Raw genomic sequence first — 21,514 nt, 5'->3', positions numbered from 1 at the left:
GGACTCTGCCATCGACTCTATCAAGGATTTTCACTTTTGTTTTCACAATCCGTTACTACTTTCACTTTGCTTAGCAGTTACTGACAGTCCTTTCACAATCAATACGGTCGCTGGTGACAGCGCTTTTATTTTCACTTTCACCAGTAACAGCGTTACTTGCAGATATCATATTTCTCAATTGTCTGATCTAATTTTCTCAATCGTGTTTGCGAGCGAAACGAATGGTTTAACTTGTGTATCTTTGACTGTCGCTAAGGATCGTAATATAGATTGTTTAATCAACGTAATGAATCGATACTTTGCTGATAATGTATATCTATTTTTGAATCTTCGTTTCTGTAATGATTAATAATCAAAAATAATTTTCTCAGGATCAAAAATTTGTTTATTGTTATGTAATTTTTTTAATTCATAAATAAAATCATTAATAGTTTTGAATTTTATTGTATAATAACTAACTGTTTCAAATTAAAAAAATATTTACACAACACGTATCATATTTACAGCATTATATCATATTAAGCTATTTACAGCATTATATACAATCTTAGATCTAAGACGGCACGACTTCTGTGTGAAGCCTTAGATTACTAAACGACATTCTAGCAAGTCGCAAGGGTACATATATATACTTAGTTATAAGGAGGGCACAACATACAATCTTAACTATAGTAGCATATTTAGAGCATTATACCATATCAAGCTATTTACAAAATTATAAACAATCTTATTCTAAGGAAGGCACAACATTAACTGAATTAACTTAATTGTCAGGACGGCTCATCATTAACTTAATTAACTTAATTCTATGTACGGTACAACACAAACGTAGCCTTCTCTACGTCCAAAACCGGAACACTTCCCCCCAAAAAAAAATCAACCCCGGGAGGGAGCAAAAGACGACCCTCCATGTGGTGATATGTTGGAAAGGTGTACTTGTCTGTTAAAGTTCGAGAAAATGGGGCGGACCCCCAATGATAACAACGGTCATATGTTATAAACGCTGACCAATACTTTGAAATCCCAAAGTAGCTTACACAACGGGCGTGGCTTGTTTGCTGTTTTTTTTCTTTCCTGTTTTGTAATTATTATCGTTGACAACATCTAGAGGAAGCAAGAAATCTGACAGATTCAGAAGCAAAGATAATATTTTAAAAACAATAAACAAAAAAAAAAACAGAACCAAAAATAGAATTACTTGAAAGTGAAGGTGGTGGTAACAAATACAAGTAAGATAATCATTTAATCTTTCTATTCATCCTTGACACAATCAAGACAGAGTTATATCCCTTCGTCTTGCCATGCAATTACAACAAATTGCTCTGTGCAACTCTTACCTGGATCAGCGCACTAACGATATGATTCTTGTTTTTTTCTTATTTTATCAGGGGAAATCATACAAAATAGGGACGGTCACCCTGACAGAATCCCCAACGACAAAATTCGCCGACGTAGTAAATGTCTGAGACACAACAAAAAAGTAATCGCGGTAGTCATGTAATATTACGCAGTAACAAGCGGGGCACTAATTAATAATAATAACAATAATAATGAGGACATTTTTAGCGCCTATCTTTAGAAGCTCTAAGCGCTTTACAAAATTAGACAACACCTATAAGATAAAAAAACAAATATAATGATATGATTACAAACACAAACACCATGCAATTAGAAAACATAGAAAAAAATAATGCTGAGAATGTTTAAGGTCCGAAACATTATTAGCTCTTTAGGTTTGTTCTTGCAGTCGAAATAAATGAGTTTCGAGAGCACTCTTGAATGTGATCACTGCTTCTTTGTGTCTAAGTTCGTTTGGCAATTCATTCCACGTTGTTGGGCCCTGGTATGCAAAAGAACGATGTCCATATCACTTTGTAATCACTCTATCTGAATTCTTAAAATACATCGATTTTTATATTTTCTCCACGATATGTTGTACCAAAGGCATGCAAAAATATCAAAATATTTTCCAGCTGCATTCATTGATTTCAATATTTTTTCTTCGCCAGTCTCTTTATTTACATAAATATCTTTACATTTTGTGTTTAACGGTTCCTCCAAATATGCAATTTAGGCCCTGTTTAATAGCTCATAAATTATTTAAACAATTACCTTTCGGATCTGAATTTCGATTAATCCTTTTCCACCCCGTACTGAATATGAGATTCCCAGTGTTATTGACATAACAGATTGTTTTTTTAATCGACGGTGACTGATGAGATGCCTCATAATTATCGATCGTGCGATCTTTAACAAATTCATTTTGCCCCCTTTATACAATATCATTATTTGTTTAACTAATTATTTTGAAAATGTGGCGAGAATATCTTCGACGTTTTTATGGAAGATTCCTTGGAGTTGTTTTTTTATGATAATATCGTTTCAGATCTCTTTATTTTTTACACCATATTGCGCACACAACTGCTTTTCTCCTCTAACTCCTTTGCTACATTTTAAACATGATTTTGGTCCTAGACTCCCTCATCGCATACTTTGCATTTGATATCCAAATAATTAATTTACGCTGGTTTTGTTACAAGGGGTTGTGGAGCCGATCATTAACCACTTGCATTTATTCTTTGCTTAATTAAATATATATTTGCCTTAATTATATGAAATAATCTACAATAAAGTCTTCTAAAACCTAATTCGATCTTTATAGAATATCCTCTGATTTGCCGAGGCGAGCTCTGGTTGAATTTCGCAACGATGGTGCAACTCATGTGTGGTCAGCATTCAAATTATGCACAAAGCTGACTCACGTCGCGTCGATGTTACAATTAGTGATCAAAAAGCAGCGATGATTATTAATTATCTCGACAAAGATATGTTCTTAGAATACAATTTATTGCGGAAGTAGACGATTCTTGGATTATCCGTGACAAACGTGACCCTGCTCGATTACATCACACTGGAAATATTGTTACGTTAAATAAAAATTCCAAACAAGGAGTGTTGACTGGTACTGATAAACCATATTACGAACGAAGCGTATCCTCTGAATGCGGTTATTTATGCAGTATATCCGCTGAACGATAACATTGATAAATGCCGAGGCTAAACTGTGTTGCTTAGCGCGTTACAGAACATTTCACAAACGCGATACGTGTAAATGGTTTTTTAACGGATTTATGACGTAAAACAATGAGTGGGTAGAAACAGTTAAATATAACGGAGCTACAATCAATGATGTTGCTGAACTGGAGAAGAAATTAAAATTCCCCAAAAATTATTAAAAAAATCAACCGGAGAGTTTTGTATGAATCGAAGCATAAATCGAAATGAGCTCCGATGAATATTATTGATCATAACGCGAATGCATGGCCTCGGCTACTACAATATTCCTACTAAATCGAACTGTTAAATCCTATGACGGTGATATGTTCGATTTTATCGAAAATATCAGTAAAAGCGGTCCTGTATCAGTGTGACTCTTTTAAAGTGCCGATAATGGAAACTTTGATGAATTAGTATGACCTAATGGAGATATTTATCGTACAGAATCTCTCTACGAAGAAATGATGAATCTTGCGTCGAAATATTCCGATGATGCTGAATAATTAATGAGTAATTATTTTACAGTTCCACCAGTTGCTGCTCATTTTGCTCAGAATTACCTCTGAAGTTTTCTTGGAATGGGAGTGTGTTCTGAGCATTTTAAAAGCCATAGACATCCAACACACGAGATCACCAGGGTTGTGTTCTGATGATGAAAATCCCAATATGACTGATGTTGAGAATAAACTCCCAATAGATCTTGTTAGAAAAATAATTGATAAAGGTATCAAGGAGGAACATATGATCATAAATGTCACATTACAAGGTTAATTATAGAATGATCCTGAGTTAGATTGTATAATTCCTGATACAACGAAGAGAAACAAATTTCTAAATCAAAGTAATATTAACTTATCGAATGGAACTAAATTAGGTACAGTTGTGAGCTATATTGATGGTGAATCACCACAGTTTACTCATTTAAGATCTTTGATGTTAGCTTACGGTTCGATAACTTATTATCGATGATAAACAGATTTCCTGATACCGCTGTTAGAGTCGCCACAGATTCATTTTATATCAATAAAACATATAGGATTGTTAGGGCAATTATATATCGGCGCTGATGCATCATGGGGCGAAAGGAGAATAAAAGAGAAAATATCCTTAGTTATTCTGAATCAAGGAAACATATTATAAAAATAAACAGACGTCAGAATTTTCCCTTGCACCATCGGTATATGATCCTGTGACTAGACATAATAATGTGTATCTCAATGGACCGGATGTTCTGGGAAAACAACACGTCCGATTTAATTGGTTATATGGTTGTGTTGACACCCACACATAGAATCTCATACTTATTACAGCTTCTTCCGTTAGAAGGGAGATACATGGACTCTTGAACGAATGGGTGAAAATATATTCCAACGATTATTATCTGGGATGAAATATGTACAGTGTCGCTGGAGCATTGAAAGTATTTCTTGATTGGTTAATGACAAAAAATATTGATGTTGTCATGTGTGGCGATCATGGTCAACCACCGCTTTTTGTTGGATTGTCTCCGCATGCATGGCTGAAAATGTTTGTAGATTATTATGAGGAAATAACCGATGATCATAAAGCTATTGATGACACATTGAAAGAATTTTAAAGGTTAATCAGACAATAACCAGATACAATTCAGTGTGAAATAATGCGTGAAGTAATACCAGAATCTCCTATAAATGATTTTTGAAAGATGTCGTGTCCTGCTAATTTGAATGTTGCAAGTAGAAAGATAGTTTGTGATACACTTCAACAACAATTATTGCTGTTACATAAAGACAAACTTTAAAATCTATCTGTACCATTGTGCTATCGCCCAGCAGATACACGACGGCAGAATATTGAAGTTGAAATTACAGGAACCCTAACAGAGTAAATGAAAAAAATCTTGTATTAAAAGATATTGTTTTAGTACCTGTGACTGTTGTTGGATGGACAAAACATTGTTGACTCTAGGATATGCTATAACGATTCATTCGTCACATGGATTAACTTTTTCTGATACAGATATTTGGAATAATGATCGTATTGAATGGTCAAATTTAGTTTATCTCGCAGCGTCTCGAGTCAGAAGAAAATCCCAGCTGCGGAGAGTTATCATAGACTTCACAGAAAATACAAACCTGCTAGCAATTGTGATGATGTAGTAAAGAAAATATTAGCTAGTTATAAGCAGTGTGACAAAAAGATATAAGCGCGACATTGATCTCGATGTTGAATTTATCATAACATTGAAACAGTTACATAATGATTATTGAGTAAGCTGTAGCACAGTGATGGTGTGGCAATATCCAAATAATAATCCAAGACAGTTTACCGTGAAGTTTGCGGGTCTACTAATGGATCTTACCATACTGGAAATTTTATGTGTACTCACACTAAAATTGAATGGAATTGTTCTTTTTTTACCCCCTCCAAGTTCACCAGGTTCATATAAATAACTTATAGTCACATTACCTAGTACTGGTTGTTTTGAGAAGGACTCATGTCGTTGTATTGGTATATATTTTTGAGATTGCATTGGTTGGTTTCAGATAAATTGCGCGAGTAATTGCGTCATTTAACGCAGCTATTACATTTGGTAGCATTGTAACCTATTCACGAGATCTCTCTTCTTTCTGAATTATTTCCCTCGCATACTGATATCTAAATAACCGCTCAGGAAGTGTTCGCTCAGGAATCGTTCAACAGTTCCCTGATCGCGATGAATTGCCGTATGTTCTCGTCTGATTTCGACGTTATGTTGTTTCATCAGAGACGATACTGCACCAATAAATTCCTTGCAATAATCATCATGTAGCAACTGTGGCCATCGTAGACCACCAGTTGATAAATTCGTTTCAACAAATATGCAACTTCAGTTGCTGCTTTAGTTGATAGTAGTTCTGGTTCTTTATAACTAATTGCAACGTCAACGTCAGTCAACGCGTATTTGTATGTGCGCGATTGACGTCTACTGGTTGCAACGGTATAGTGTGTTAATTGTTGCTTAATCTGATAATGAGGTGTCTCAGGTGAGATAAGTTATGTTTAGTGGTACCATATGTAGATGATCCGAGATGTTACGATGTGCTTAAAGATTTTAATAAAATGCAAAATTATTGGACGATGATGGCAATTATAGCATTGACTTATCACCTATATTGTTGAAGCCGCATCTGTTGATGGCCTCGATAGATTTATTAATAATATCGTAGTATAAATTGATGTGACGCTGGACAAACAATTAAATCCAGCTTGGATAATTTCTTGATGCACGTACAAAAACACAGATATTATATATGGTACCCAGCGATATACACAAATACATAAATTCATCAGAGATAACTGCAATAATTTAGTAGTGTTTATTGGAGTTGATACACATATTCAGCGAAACATCCACCAGACTTGGTGTTCAAGGAACATAGATATGATCAAATTAAAAAATTTCTTTTCACACGCTCAAGAGATTTCTCATGGATTTATCACGATAAATTTGCAAGATCCTCGGTCACGATATCATGTAGGTCTTCATAAAATATTTGGTTAAGAGACAGCAACAGGGAGGGTGAACGAGAAAAAATGAGTGTCCAAGTGCGTAAACGAACACGCATACAAATTTGAAAACACAAATATAAAAATTAAAGTAACAAAATAAGCTAAGCCAATTGGAGACCATGTCCGTTGGTTAGAGGCTTCGGTTTTGCGTTAATGACCTTGCATTTTTTTCGAAGGAAGTTTTATTTTCAAGTTTTATTTTCAAAAATAGACACTCTAACAAATTGTATGTTCACCCTCCCTGCTGCTATATAATTGTTTTCATTGGTCTCTAACGATATAAACAACTGAACGCAGGTCAAGATGACACACGAGTATTGATTGCGGGTCGTGCAAATAAGCGTTGGAAATCAAGTTACAATTGACCTGGCAAGCGCGCTCCAGCATTTGAACGGTAAACGAGATTTTAAAGGTCAAAACAGTTTGTTTTATTTGAAGCTGTTTCAGTTTTATTTAAATAGTAAGAGTTAAATATTTGAGATTGTTCTGTGTCATAGATGTTTATTAAAAACGCAAAAGAAGATTACTTAAGGAAGATACTACGTTTATTTCATGTTCAGTTATACATAGCGTTTATATAAGTCTTGAGAGAGAATTTGGGATTCATTGATATGTTTTTTTATGTATTTTCAGAGCTAATATTCAGTGATTTATAGAGTACTTTGGAAGTATGTGATTATTATTCAAGGATTGAACATCTAACTAATTTCTATCGGATTATATGAAACTTTACAGGTCTTCGGTGGTAAGCTAAATTATATTGGTTTCACTAGTGTTGTAACGGTAACCCGCAAGCACTATACAAGCTTACCTGAAAACAGTTTCCGAATTAGTGGAAACTTTACAGAACATTTTCATGTTTACAGGATTACTGTATATGAATTCAGACCCTGTAAGTTATTTTGAATTCTTTCACTTAGATTATTTTATTTTATTTAAATAAATGTATATTTTGGAAACTTAAATTCTTGTTGGATTTTAAACCTTGTTATTTTGCTCAGGGTGTGTGTGTGTGTGTGTGTGTGTGTGTGTGTGTGTGCGTATGCGTGTGTTCATACCACATTTGCAGCATTTATAATCTTCATTTTGTAGTACTAATATTTCGAATAACAAAATGTGATGTGTGAACAGGGGAAGGAAACGCATTATTTTCTTGCGCTGTGTAATAATAAAACCATCTTTAAAAGATATGAGCATCCAGAACAAGAACGGTTTAATCTTCTATCGTCCAGGGTGAAAGTTGAAACACTCGACAGTAATGTGTAGTAACTTTAGGTGGACACTAGCAGAGCATGTAACTTGGTAGAAAGTCTTCCTTTAGGCGGTATGCACGGTCATACGCAAGTTGGACAATGCAATCTCATCTCTACGATTTGTACGGTCCGAAGAATAACATTTGAAGTTATTATACTGAATATTGCTTGCTGAGATGATAACCATAAGGTGGTCAATAATTCTTTATATACGATTTCAGTACCCATAATATCAATGTGACTAAGCCGCAAATATTACAACACTGAGTAGGCATAAGGCACTAATCAATATTTCCTCCATAAAATACGTGATAAACATCAGGTTACTCCATAGCAAATTCCACATTATCTATCGCCATCCAGAATCTATGACAATATATTGAATACAATTTTGGTGCTGTGGTAAAGAGAGAGCATGTTCTGGTCATCGCATTATTACAAGAGCACAAATGCTTTGTCCCGCATAATCTGCGAGCTCAGACGTGCTCATTTTCTTGCAGAGATGATAACGCCAGCCAATAGCTTACATATGCCGAAACGAATTTTGTCTGCACAATTGTGTTGCTGAAAATCTCTAACGCAATTTTAATAACTCAATGGGTGATTTTAGAAATCTCCTTTTACTATTCTAAAAAGTTGTCTTATTTACACAAAAATGATGGCCCAGCTTTAAGATGGTGGTATTGCACAGCATCTTTAGCTTACAATTATAACCTTAAAGGACATATGATACTTACACAATGTTATGTATATTTGATTTAATTTATATCTTATTTAAGTGTTTGTAAGTTTTAAAAAAATCATTATATGTCAAAATAATGTAGTTCTATTAGCAAGGAACTCGATAGTTTCCCAGAATATAACTTGACCTTGATTGTTTATTTTGTAAATACATAAAGCTAACCTGGTCCCCGACCTTAATTCAATATTGGTAACAGTCAAGTAAAAATTTTTTATTTCAAATTTATTTTTATTGTGGGAATAATAAGGGTGAGATCGACGCTCTAATTGAATACGTGACCCCAGGCTTGTATATAGTTTTATTGAAGTAAACATTTTTTTATTCTTTGAGTAAAATGATTGGTTTTTGTCAGGGCCAGTTCAGAGTAAGTGATATAAGCATGATCACATGACCCTTATCGTGGAATCTGTTTTGCGCAATATTCAAGTTTTAAACCATTGCTTAGAGAGATATCTCTCAGTCGGGCTTCTAAACACTGGGACGTAAAGGTGTTTCTTTTATTGTGTCATTTTGGGAATTAATTTTTAATGTTTATTCAAATTTTTTGGATTTTAAAAGACTAATTCGTTTCTCTGGAAATATTTCGAGTGCTCATGCAGAATTCTTGAACAAAGAAAATTCATTAATTCAAACACTGGATTATTTCTTTCGTTTCTACAATGAACTGTATACATCAGCACGTTACAGGGTACAGCATACGTCATCGCCTTCCATCTTGGATTTTTCGTCGGGACTCGAACTTGAATTAATTAGAACATTTCAATATTAGGACTTCTAAAATTTTATTCTTGGATTATTTTTGGAATATTTTTAGATTTGATTCAAGGGTCCCTTTGTTAGAGACTTCAGAAAGGTGCCCAATTATTACTTGCCAGATGTGCTATCTGAATTCAGGTTTTTGTCTTAACATCAAAGCCTGTCAAATTTCTGCTTCCCGAACGTGAACTCTAGTGTACGGAGAATATACAATTTATATTCACAATATTATTTTATGCTTCAAGAGGATGTGCAAACCTATAAGGACCTGTATTCAGGAACTCAAATATCGTTGAAAATTGCATGAAATGGTATAACACAAGAACACTCACTGAGTGACAGAAGACTTAGACGAAGAAGAAAGGAACATTTTGTGACGTAAAGCGTTGTTAACCAATCTACGTAGAAAGCTATTATCAAGCAGTTAGCCACCCTCTCTCTCTCTCTCTCTCTCTCTCTCTCACACACACACACACACTGAAATTCAAAGTAAATACACCATCAGTAAAGCTTTCAACATAAAACTTTCATCTGGTGGTGACAAGCTTATGTTGGCAAAGCTCCAGCATGACACGGTGAGCAATCAAGCGCAGCATGATTATGGACACTAGATATCATTTAAAAATATACAAAAATACTTTTGTTTGCTGGAGAGTATCTTATACTTTTGATGTCGGAACAACGTTTCGAGTTTAGCCAAATGTATGGGTAGTTCACAGAGATGAAGTTTATAAAAATACGTTTGAGACGTGGTTTGAGAAAAACAGAATCCATTTGTATTCTCCGTTTAATGAAGGTACGGTGGATGTAATAGAGAGTATAACAGGACTCTGAAAAATGCTGCGTGGAAGCATTTCTTAATAAATAAAACAAAATGATCTCTATTATTGCTAGCGAACAAATGCAATAACACGTTACATGAGTATTGGGTTGTTGCCAGCTGAAGCTAGTCATAAAGAAACTCAATACGGCATAGCAGACACATTATTGTTCAGGCGAAAGTATAATGTAGGCAAAGGGTTAGACTTTACAGAATTAAGATAACATTCGAGAAAGGTCAAACGATCTACTGGAGCAAAACAATTTTTACTCTGTCAGAATTATTAATATGACATACTAAATAGCAGACTTCAGTGGTGAAACCATCTCGGGATCACTTTGTCAGCAGGAATTATCCACAACATCTCTCTGACACAAGCAGCAATTAAGTATCGTGTTCACTGCAATTATTATCATCGCACTCAGCAACAAATACATTATCTGCTTTTTACTGAGAAATTACATTTATTTTAACGTCTGTGTTATTTGTTGGTAGGTGCTGATAAAAATCACGTATTCTGACGTCACTTTTGTGCTAGTTACAGACTTACATGCAAAAGAAATATTTTTAGAAGACGTAATCGAACTTGTTAAATCTGTGTCACCCTTGCAAGTTTAGTGCGATGAATCTGTCACATATTTCGTAAAATCGCTCCAATTCCTCATACGACAACTTGTTTCTGACGGGATATTTTCCAGTCAAGTATTATCATGCAGGTAAGCGTTTTTAGAAAGAACAATCGCAGACTTGTTTTTCTGAGCCTATGTATTTTTTTCCAAACGAAATTATATATTATGTTATATACTTTTGTTCATATGACATACGTCCATTTGGAAGATTCAGAAATACTGCTTGGTACTGTCTGAAATTTACACAGAGATCCTGATATGAAATTTCTGGAAATTATTGTCACCAGCAGGAAATCTTGAAATACACCTGTTGCATAATCCAAAGGTTGAGCGCATGTCCTGTAGCAAACAGTCTTCAATGAGCAGACAGATATGAATATTGTGTCAAAATGAGACTATATAATATTTCGATAAATGTTCGTGTGAGTGACACTGAAAGCACTTATCTTCTGCATGTTTTCTCTGTGACATGTGTAAACGAAGTTGACTTTTTCTATCTGCAGAGCGAAACCAAGGACCGCCCGTACTGTTGGATCAAATATTTACCAGGCCTGATTAACGATCAATACAACAAACACAATTGTTTTACTGCAGAAATTGTATCCACGTTTTCAATAACGATGAACGTTTTAGTGGTCACGGCAGAGACTGTGTCAACGTCGTCAAAGCTCTCATGCCAGACCAACAAAAAGCACTGCAATTTAAGAGCTTCAGTCCCTGACATGTGTGCCATTTATAATTTTTTTCAGATTTTGAGTCATTGCTTGTTCCCATATAAGTCTTAGATGGCGATTCAGAAAAAATCTCGATAAGAAAATATCAACATCATGTACAATTTGGCTACGCTTACAAAATCGTCTGCGTCAACAGTGATATGAGAAAACCATGAAACGTTATCGCGTAGAAAACTATGGTGAACATTTAATACAGTGTCTGCAAGGACAAATTAACTCACGTGAAACGTTTTCCACCAGTAAACAAAATTTGTGATGCAGATAATAGGGCAAACTTCACTTCTACCTCGTTATCGATTTGCGAGTAACCACATGGCAATAACAAAGTTCGCGGCCTTTGTCACTTAATGGTCAATAATAATAATAATAATAATAATAATAATAATAATATATTCAATCTGAAATTCAGGCTACCAGAATTTACTCTATTAGTCTTTCAAATATCAGAAATACGACTGGAAAATATATGAACAAGAAAACTTGCATACGAAGAACCTATATAAATATTTATCATTTTCTCAAGACAAATCGCGTTTAATAGACACCTTAAACTTCATAAACACTTCAGTTGAGAAGTTTGTTAAGAATACAAAATGATTTTGATACATTGCAGGAAAATTTGTGGTGAGAATGCTAACTCGCAAAGAAATGTACCCACATGACCAAATGACATCATGGAAGTGAAAATGATGAGACCGCGCTGATAGAAAAAAATAGTATTCTACAGCAAGTCGGACTGCACTGCTATGTTTGATAAAGACTGCACCTATGATAACAGAATCTGGGATAATTTAGGTACGAAACTTCTTAAGCGAGCTTCGTGATTTGGTATTTCAAAATAGTGGTGCTGCTTGCCGATATGTCTGAAACATTTTGTGATCTCTGTCTGTCGTATTACACGCTTGCAAAAATATTCCAGGTTTAGTTACTGATGGAATTATTTCTTGCACTTTGGTTTCCATATGTATTGCTTCTACTAGATGAGGATCTTAAAACCTGTTGGTATTTCCAATATGCTCTCTCCTACAATTTCCTTAATTCCAAACTATCTATTCGACAGGGCAAGCTGTCTTCTTGAGTTTTCCAACTTTACGACTCTAATTATTCGTCTGCCTCGACACCGCTTCTACGTTTTATAGATCTAACACGTTGCCCGTAATGTGGTCGATAATGATGTCTTGATATGGTGCCATTTCAACATTAAAAATAAATCGATGCTCGTTCAGTATCATCTGGCCACTGGCGAATGTAATCAGGATATAACCAATTTTATTCGGATTATTCTGATATCCCCGTTCTCGTCAGCTTTATATGGATGGAAGGTATGATGCTGTCTTCATGTCATGATAAATAAGTAGATTTCATTGTCAAATTGCAGAATCACGAGCTTTTGTGTGACAAAAATCTGTAAGAATAATCATCCTTCGACTATGCCATCCATGTAACCAATGCATAACCTATCATCATCTGTCATAATTGGAATTCATTTTGACGTAAAAGCATTATAGAATTGCAAGAGGGCTATCACCATCTACCTTATTTGTTATGTCAAGTCATTATATAATCACATGCAGCTATTATTCACTTGCTGGCAAGCATCAGACGGTTCTAATTACGATTGCCTAACACAACTAAAGTCAAAAGGTTCTAAATAATGGTAGAGGTAAGTTCGGCTACTTGAAATGTTATGTTTCTCTGTGGTCTCTCTGAGTTTTTCCGTTTCTTATAAAACTATTTTGCGTTCAAAATTAGTTTCCTTCTGAACATTGGCTGTTAACGGCGTCTTCAATCTCCGTGGAAAGCATCATAGTCTTTGGACTCAGATTATAAGAAAAAGAGAGGCGAGCAAGTGTGGAAACATAATTTGTTTTCATAGCCCCCTTTTATGCATACTACTCGTGTTTTCAGTTTATGAAAGACGTGTTATTTAATATTTTGTCTAGCTAGGTCAAATTTCAGTTGAACGTCGATTATAAACTATAAGTTTTGACATATTATGTAGTGGCGCATTTTAGAAACGTAAAGAATGTTCCAGATGTTGCAACTTTTGGCTAAGGAGCATTAGATAATACAATTTACAATATGTTAGTCAAACTAAAGCCTGTCAATCATTTATCTTCAGATAAATTGGATTGGTCAGTTGTTGATATGATTTGACGAAACGAGAGAACCTAGAAAAAGCAAATGTTTTGGAATAGGCTTTAAATTATTTCCGTTATCGGAACCGGCCGTTAATCAGGGATCGCAGAGATGCAAATATAGCCTATTTCCAGGGTGCCATATTGACACTAAAATGTTTGTGTTTTTTTTAAATATTTTTTTAAGAAATAAAAGGGATGTCACTTTAATAGATAAATCAAAATAAATATTTGTGTGCAAAACAATCTTTATGATATCAACACGATATAAATTTGAATAAACAAAACAGTGCATAATCAGCAATAACTTGAAGGAAATATATATGGTGGGATAGAACGCCGAAACATAACATAAAGTAATTATAGCAAAATACGAATAATTACCAGCTATTTTAGTAAAACATCTTGTATTCACTTGAAAGTTTGATGCAGTTTCTGATATCTAAAAGTGTAAAGTGTACTTATACAACACGAACAAACAACTACATCCTTAGTTACAAAACCACCTGTATTTACAGATAATATTATTCCGTATTTTTGCTACAACATTAATAATCATAACAGCAATTGCAACGACTACTGTTTCCATTTCCGTTTTTGCAACTGTTCAATATTTATGTTGTTACTCATTTACTGACAATGCAGTTGAAATAAAATATGTTGGAATAATTAAATAAAGTTTAGCTTCGCTTAATCGTATAACTATTTTATATTTAAGCTTTTATAGGATGCATACGAAGTTTTCTTCACTTACCCCGACCATACTTCAACAAAGGGTATTTGAAGCAAAATCAGTCCACAAAAGGGTACAAGTAATATCACTTTACGCCACATCGTTAGTCTGTAATTACAACTTATTCTCTCATTCGGCTTGTATGAAATGTGCTGTCTCCTATCTGTGATACCCATTTTAAGGTAGCTAACTGCTTGAATAAATGGCAGAACTTAGCAACGCTGATATGCTGCTTTGAGGATATAGGGGTCTGAATCATTGAAACAACTTGCTCAATCACGTCCCTAAGGCATGACATATATCATGTTCAATGTATGTCACATAGTAATCACACATGACATTAATCTCGTGTGTTGTTATATTCCCAAAATCGAAACGAGAGTTTAAAAGACATTTCCCCAAGTATCAGTTCTTTTGCGGATACTGACTAGATTCTGAGATGCAAAGTATCCGCTGAAGTTGCGGAAGGGCATAAACCGTGGAACAATCATGATTATATATATATATATATATATATATATATATATATATATATATATATATATATATATATATATATATATATATATATATATATATATTTGTGTGTGTGTGTGTGTGTGTTTGGGTGGGTGTGCAAAGTAGATTCCCGACTATACGACGTCTGGGGACTTGAAGGTTACTTCTGATGAAACCGGGGTTTGCATAATCGAAGTTCACAAAATTACAAGCGCGTATAATCTACAGAAAAAAGAAACAAAGTACTATTTCAGATATTATTTTATTATGTTTTCTTACTCCGTATCTAGGAAACAATTTCGTAATCAAAACATTAAACAAGGACAAAAAACAAAAGACAAAACAAGAGTGAAAATTTTCATTTTGATCACTATAATAATCTGCATGGCATTCACAACGATAACATTATCATTGTCATCATCATTTTAATATGGAAGAAAATGATGAAAATTTTTTTTATTTGAGATCTGATGAGCCAGTGGATAACTTGATGAGTTAATTTACTTGTAGGTAATATTCACTTTTAATCAACTGTGATCCTATTATTATACAACACGCTGTAAAAAACACTTTTACGCACAGTTTGTATCGCACAGTTTATATTGTAATTGTCACTAATTTTGCTAAGTCATGCTAAGAGCTCACTGGCGTTTCTATGCAATCTTATGTATGCGCAGAGAATGTCACGTTCTCCTAAATCGTTCTCAGTCGTGGCAGCTTTGATCTAATTCTTTGTAAAATCATTGGTATCTCATTACATTTACTGTCGTCGTCACCGGAATTTGAGGTTTTGCGTTGATTTCATCTGTGATATCGTTGTACTGCACTTCCGACGAGGTTAGTAAGTGTTCATGAATTGTAAAGAATCAGTCCATTCCGTGTCAAACCCCCCAGTGAAGTACGAGACGGAAATGTGGTATATCATCATTCGGGTCCACTTTGCCTGCAGTTGGCTATATTGTTTGCGGTGAATTTTGACCATGTCATCTGAAGCAAACTCATAGCGTTCGGTAATGTTAGAGACAGCTCCTGTTATTTCCACCGGAGCTTTTAGGTAGCGCACAATAACCCGTTTCCTGTACTAGCTCTTCAGACTGCATGAAATCCTGGTCCATCGTTTATGTCTTTTAGGGAGTGTCTGGTGGAAGAAAAATCAACTGTGTTTCAGCCTTTTGATTTTCAGACGAGCGGGAGTGTTGTCTACCACTAGCGCTACAGAGCGTTCCGTTGTAATTGACGTCTTTGAACTATTGTGTCTCATAAAGTAGAAGATTAATGCTTTGGTCCAAATTTAATATAGTCATTTGTAATCCTTTCTTTGTGTGTCAGCCATGCTGTTAGCGTTTTCACCGGAAAGTTGTACTGCTCTGTAATCTCGGCTTTGCATAAAGTACAGCGTTCTGCTACTAGGATGGCTTTGTATATGGTCTATGTATATTTCGGCTCCCACTTTCGCATTCTACCACTTCCAGTTTTCAAATATTTAGCCTTTTTTCTAATTAAATTCCTATAACCAGTAAAATAATACTTGTTTCTTCACTGTAAGATAATGAATTCAGACTTGTTTGTATCTCAATGGGTTAAAGTTTTGAAATTCGCTTTATACTACCTTAGAACGCTAAAGTCCCGAAACAATGAATTTCAGAGCCCATTTGAACCAAGCCTCTTTTTCATAACAGTCGATGAATGTCAATATCAGAACCGCATATACTGAGGCGTTATTTGTGTCCTTATGCGACAGAAATTACTAAACCATATAATCCGTACAAATAATATTCTGCACTACATTAATATAACGGACTATCTATAGGTTATGTCACCCTCCAGAAAAAAACTATGTTAGATTCAGACTTTAAAAAAATGAAGCATTTTATCAGCTGACTAATTAAGAAATACACCTTCATTTCATTTTGTAAACAGCATGTTACATAGCTAATATTTGTTTATTATAATTGTATATTTTTTTAAGATAATTACAATTTGTAGTTAACGTGTTTGTTTGTGTCTGAGGTCGGGACATTGAAAATTCCTGGTCTTCCTGATATTCGTCTTGTTCCTTGCTAAAATGGTAAGAAAAAACCTGACCGTGTTTAAAACTGAGAATTTATTGGGAAAAAAACGTTTGACCCTTGTCTTAGTCTACTTTATTTTTGGTCTTAGGGTTTTACATAAAGGTTGTATATATCATAACTATTTGTTGCTATTTTAACATCTGTCAAGTGGAATCAGTCTTTTTGTTTTGTTCAGTTATAAGTTGAAAGGATCGATGCATCTAAATTATTCATTGGAATTTAGGACTAAATCGCTATTTTGGAATTGTTGTAAATTCAGTCACGAATATTATGAATTATATCACTGATACATCAAGACTATTGAAACATTAGCCCATTCAAGCTACCGACACGTCAACACATTCAGGATTGCAACTTATTTCGGACACCTCTGGAATTCATTCGGAAAAATCTACACTTTCGGACTTGCGATAAAACTTTTAGGACTATTTTGAGATTTAATTCACAACAGTAAGTTCGTTTTAAAGTTTCACTTTATATCCTAGAGAAATAAACTAGTTATTAAGGTTAAGAAAACGTTTTGGTTTTCTTTATTTCTGTTACTTGGTTTAAGACCGTAGAGTCGTAACACGCCTCACTGATGTCTCTTTGTTTGCCGCAAATTAAGATTGGAAATATACGACATAAAGTGAAAGTTTCATAAAGTCGATGAAATGGTACATTTGGTGCTCATGCAACAAGGCTAGAATTTAGAGAAATGCTTTAAGTGGAACATTTGTGATATGACTGTTTATCAATTTCCAGGCAATAATCCCAATCCACTACTTGAGACAAGCAATTGATATGGCTCATTTGCCTAATATATAGTATTTACTTTCAAACAGTTTGGGAATGAACATCAATATCAACATTTCCTCTTGCCTCTTCGTTCCTTATGGAACATATGACCTTTATTACTGTTCTCCTTTTGCCACTGTCTTGGTTATATGATTTACCTCCATCCAAGACATGTGGATGATTTGAAGTTCAGTGTCTAGGGTTCTTTTTGAAATCATTATTTGGTGTGCACTTCTATGTTTCAATTAAAGGCATGTCGATAGACCTTGAACTACCCATAGAGCAGCAGTGTTTAACCTTGCACTGGAACAGTTTAAGTTTTGTTTTTAGGGGTAGGTTATCATTCCTGCTGCTTTATCTGAGAATGGGAAAAATCATGGAGATGGCAATCTTGGCCTTGTCGTCCTTATCCTCAATGTAACAAGATGACCGGGTTGGATTTCGGATTTATAACAGAACACTTTTGATGATGATACAAATATAGTGTTTATTGATGAATGATTCAAATGGAAAAAGAAGTATGATTAGTACGTGCGTATATATGATCCACATATTGGACAAAATTAACACAATCCGCACGAACCTGATAATGTAATATAAATGTAAATACAAGTAAATGACCTTACACAGTACAAGAACAAAGGATAATGATTTACAGTAATTTCACACGACTAAGAGAATGATGCACTTTACTCAAATAGTAAACAAGATGTTCTTTACTCATATAGTAAAATCTGTATTCACTCATATAGTGAAAAATGAGGTATTTTACTCGAATAGTAAAATGATAAAACGATGGGATACATATCATACGAAATAGCTTTACACTCACAAAATACTGGGCATAAAAACAGCAAATATTAGCCCACGGCTAAAAGATCACATTTAAGGAATTACACAAAACACTCCGTCACTGGCATACTTGGCTACCAGTCACATTGGTCAATGAAGCAGTCAACGTTACAGGTAGTTACCGACCACCATACAATTTCTTGGTCAATCAAGCAATCAGTGCCCACTAATCGGTCAGTAACACCTCATCACCTCTTACTCTACTAGAAACACACTGTTCATTTAACCCTGCTGCTGCTATGGTCAGCTTTACGACTGATATGGTCAACGTCTATAGTCAGCTCCACAGCTAATACCTCGTTGACTCTGATCAGCTGAAATTGAATCTAACACAGTGTACCAAGAATGGCACGGCCATATACGATAACACGGAATGATGTTATTTAGGGTAAACTGTACAAAGTACATTATCGGCATAAACATGTTCAGAAGTGAATCCTGTGGCACTAAACGGTTCTTAATAAAAATGCAATTTTATTGCTAATATAGATCTCTTGTTAAACACATGCAAGATAGAAAATATTTGCATTATACTATGCAAGCTGAAGCTATATAGAAAATGCAAAATAAAATAAACGTGGTAGTACAATAGTTACAACCTATACTATACATAAGAAATTAATAAATAACTCTCATAACTCTACAACTGACAATGTGCAAGTCCTCAAGTAGACTGCACACTAGCAGGGCGTTCCATAATGAAAAGATTTCGTCCTTCGGTGATGCATTTGTGCACAGACAATGAAACACTACATTGCTACATTGTCTACGCGCTTAATGAATCTGTTTTCCCATCGAAAGCACTTCGCACGCGCAGCATAGGATAAACCGTACTCACTGTTTCGAAATATTGTACAATATAATAAATTAACCCCGGATATCGTTGTACATACAAAAACACGAGTGCATGTATTTAATAAATAAAGGGACTTTTACAATTCCGTGACAATCAATGGCTTGTCCATCTATGAGAATATGAACATTTTTGTTTATATTGACTGGCAGAAAGTTTTTCTTGTCGGCCTTGATCTCCAGGCCGGGGTTTCTTGCTATAGTATTTAGGCCCTCTGTACCAAATGTGCTGAAGTGTTGGTGATAGTAATCCGCTGTCATTAGTAAAGTCTAGATCTTCCCGAGTTTGAGTCAAGGTCAATTGTATTCCACGTGGCTGGTCCATTGGGATGATCATGACCCACTCTAAGCTTACACAAGAGGAGGTCAAATGCTTTTCCTGAACTCTCCATAATTTACATATAAAGGTGGCCATCATTCTTCGAACTATTCGATGATTATGCGGAAAACTGCTATGTGGTTTGTACACGACCTCCCAATCAGTAATACAGCAGGTTCGTCTCTCAGTTTAGAATCAACTTCAGACCTGATCCTCTCCTAAACCGGCCTTGTTAGAACCTTGCTTCGTAGGCATAACATATTCATGCTCCTTAAGTTCAGACTGTTGCTAATGTCTCATTATTATTTAAGAGTAACAATATAGCTTTTTATCTACTATTGCGGCACATATTTATTGTCTATTATTTCCTGTAGAAGGTCAATAAAGGTGACCCCTTTAACTGTGGCATCTACTTTTAAACATTTTAGGCTTCTATTAGGGTGTTGGCCGCGCTATGTACTTTACCACTGCTGACTTGGAGAACCCTTTCGTCATATCTTCCTTGGTAATGGGTCTCTGTTGATATTCAGATCATCTGAGTAAGCTGCTGATATGCACTTTCCACCTGCTGACCTGTTCCGCTGATTTGTTCAGGATATTCTCAACGTTTCCATGTACAGGAGTCTTTGTCGTTTATTTTCACAGCTAACTCTGCATCTGTGGCAAGTTTGTCTGCTAGTTCATGTACATCGTTATTCGCACTCGTCTTGACTTATTCTTTTTTTTGTATTCCTCTTGAAGACGCGCCTGCTGCTTGTTCCCTCTGATTTCTTGTCTGGCTTCAACGTTCTGGACTGTGTCATCTCACAGCCAGTTCTTGGGTTTCCGTTTTTCATAATCATGTCATCTCTCAACAGGTTAAAGCGGTTTTGCGTCCAACTCGTTCTCACTATTAGATGGTCTGATCATCAAGTCATGAATATATTGGCTAGGGAAATTGCGAACTAATGTTGTTTCGTAATCGTGTCCTATCTTGAGTGTTTATGCAGTCCAGTATTCTGATTAAGATATTCAGTTTTGCGATCAATGTATTGATTTTTATATATATGTAGTTTGTGCTTCTTTTGGTCCGTGATTAAAAGTTGTGTATGTAGTTTTTGCCGACCTGACCGTTGTCATGATTGTAAGGGTTAAGCGAGATGTTTACTAAAATCTGACTTAGGGGAATTTTTCGATACAATTCCAGCATATTCTATTGCGTTCAACGTAAAGTGAAATTCATATATGGTACTTGATAAATATAGTTTCATTTCTGTATGAAGATCAGTTAATCAAATGAATTGCAGTTATGTTCGATATGATTTGTGAGTAATTATTCATTTTCTTACATGTTCCAATATAATTACAAAGTGCTCAGTGACCTTTTGGACTAAAACATTGTTTTAGATTATCGAGAACTTAAAGACATTTGGATTGCATTATTCTGTGCATCAGGATATACTAGACCCTTCAAATTTATTCAGAACATATTATACTTTTTACATGTGATTTTTATATTTAAACTGGAAATATTTTGTGCTCATACATAATTCTTGAATAAAGACACTTATTAACAAATTCTTTGGATTTCGAAGACCGGAGGATCGATTATTGTGTTTCTACAATGAACTGTAGACTTCAGCACAGTACAGGTTACATCATACGTCATCGCCTTCCATTTTGGATTCTTCGTCGGTACTCAAACTTGGAATCATTAGAACATTTGAATATTAGGACTTCAAATATTCTATTCGTGGATTATTCTTGGATTC

The 21,514-nt window shown here is 34.9% G+C and overlaps 1 protein-coding gene across 2 annotated transcripts in view; it reads right to left on the bottom strand.

Moving 5' to 3' along the window:
- The window catches only part of LOC149776254 (netrin-G2-like), a 104,344-nt gene extending 89,765 nt beyond the window's left edge, over positions 1-14,579 (bottom strand). For both annotated transcript variants that reach the window (XM_089942308.1, XM_089942307.1), the window contains exon 1: positions 14,415-14,579. In XM_089942308.1, the coding sequence (XP_089798434.1) occupies positions 14,415-14,569 (155 nt within the window). In that variant the 5' untranslated portion in view covers positions 14,570-14,579. The remainder of the gene's footprint in view (positions 1-14,414) is intronic.
- Between the last annotated feature and the right edge of the window lie 6,935 nt (positions 14,580-21,514).

This window comes from Sinohyriopsis cumingii, chromosome 18, assembly GCF_028554795.1.
Source record: "Sinohyriopsis cumingii isolate HCF-2022 chromosome 18, ASM2855479v2, whole genome shotgun sequence".
NCBI lineage: Eukaryota > Metazoa > Mollusca > Bivalvia > Unionida > Unionidae > Sinohyriopsis > Sinohyriopsis cumingii.
Note: the sequence above shows the minus strand (reverse complement) of the source record. Positions and strands in the feature narration are given on the sequence as shown.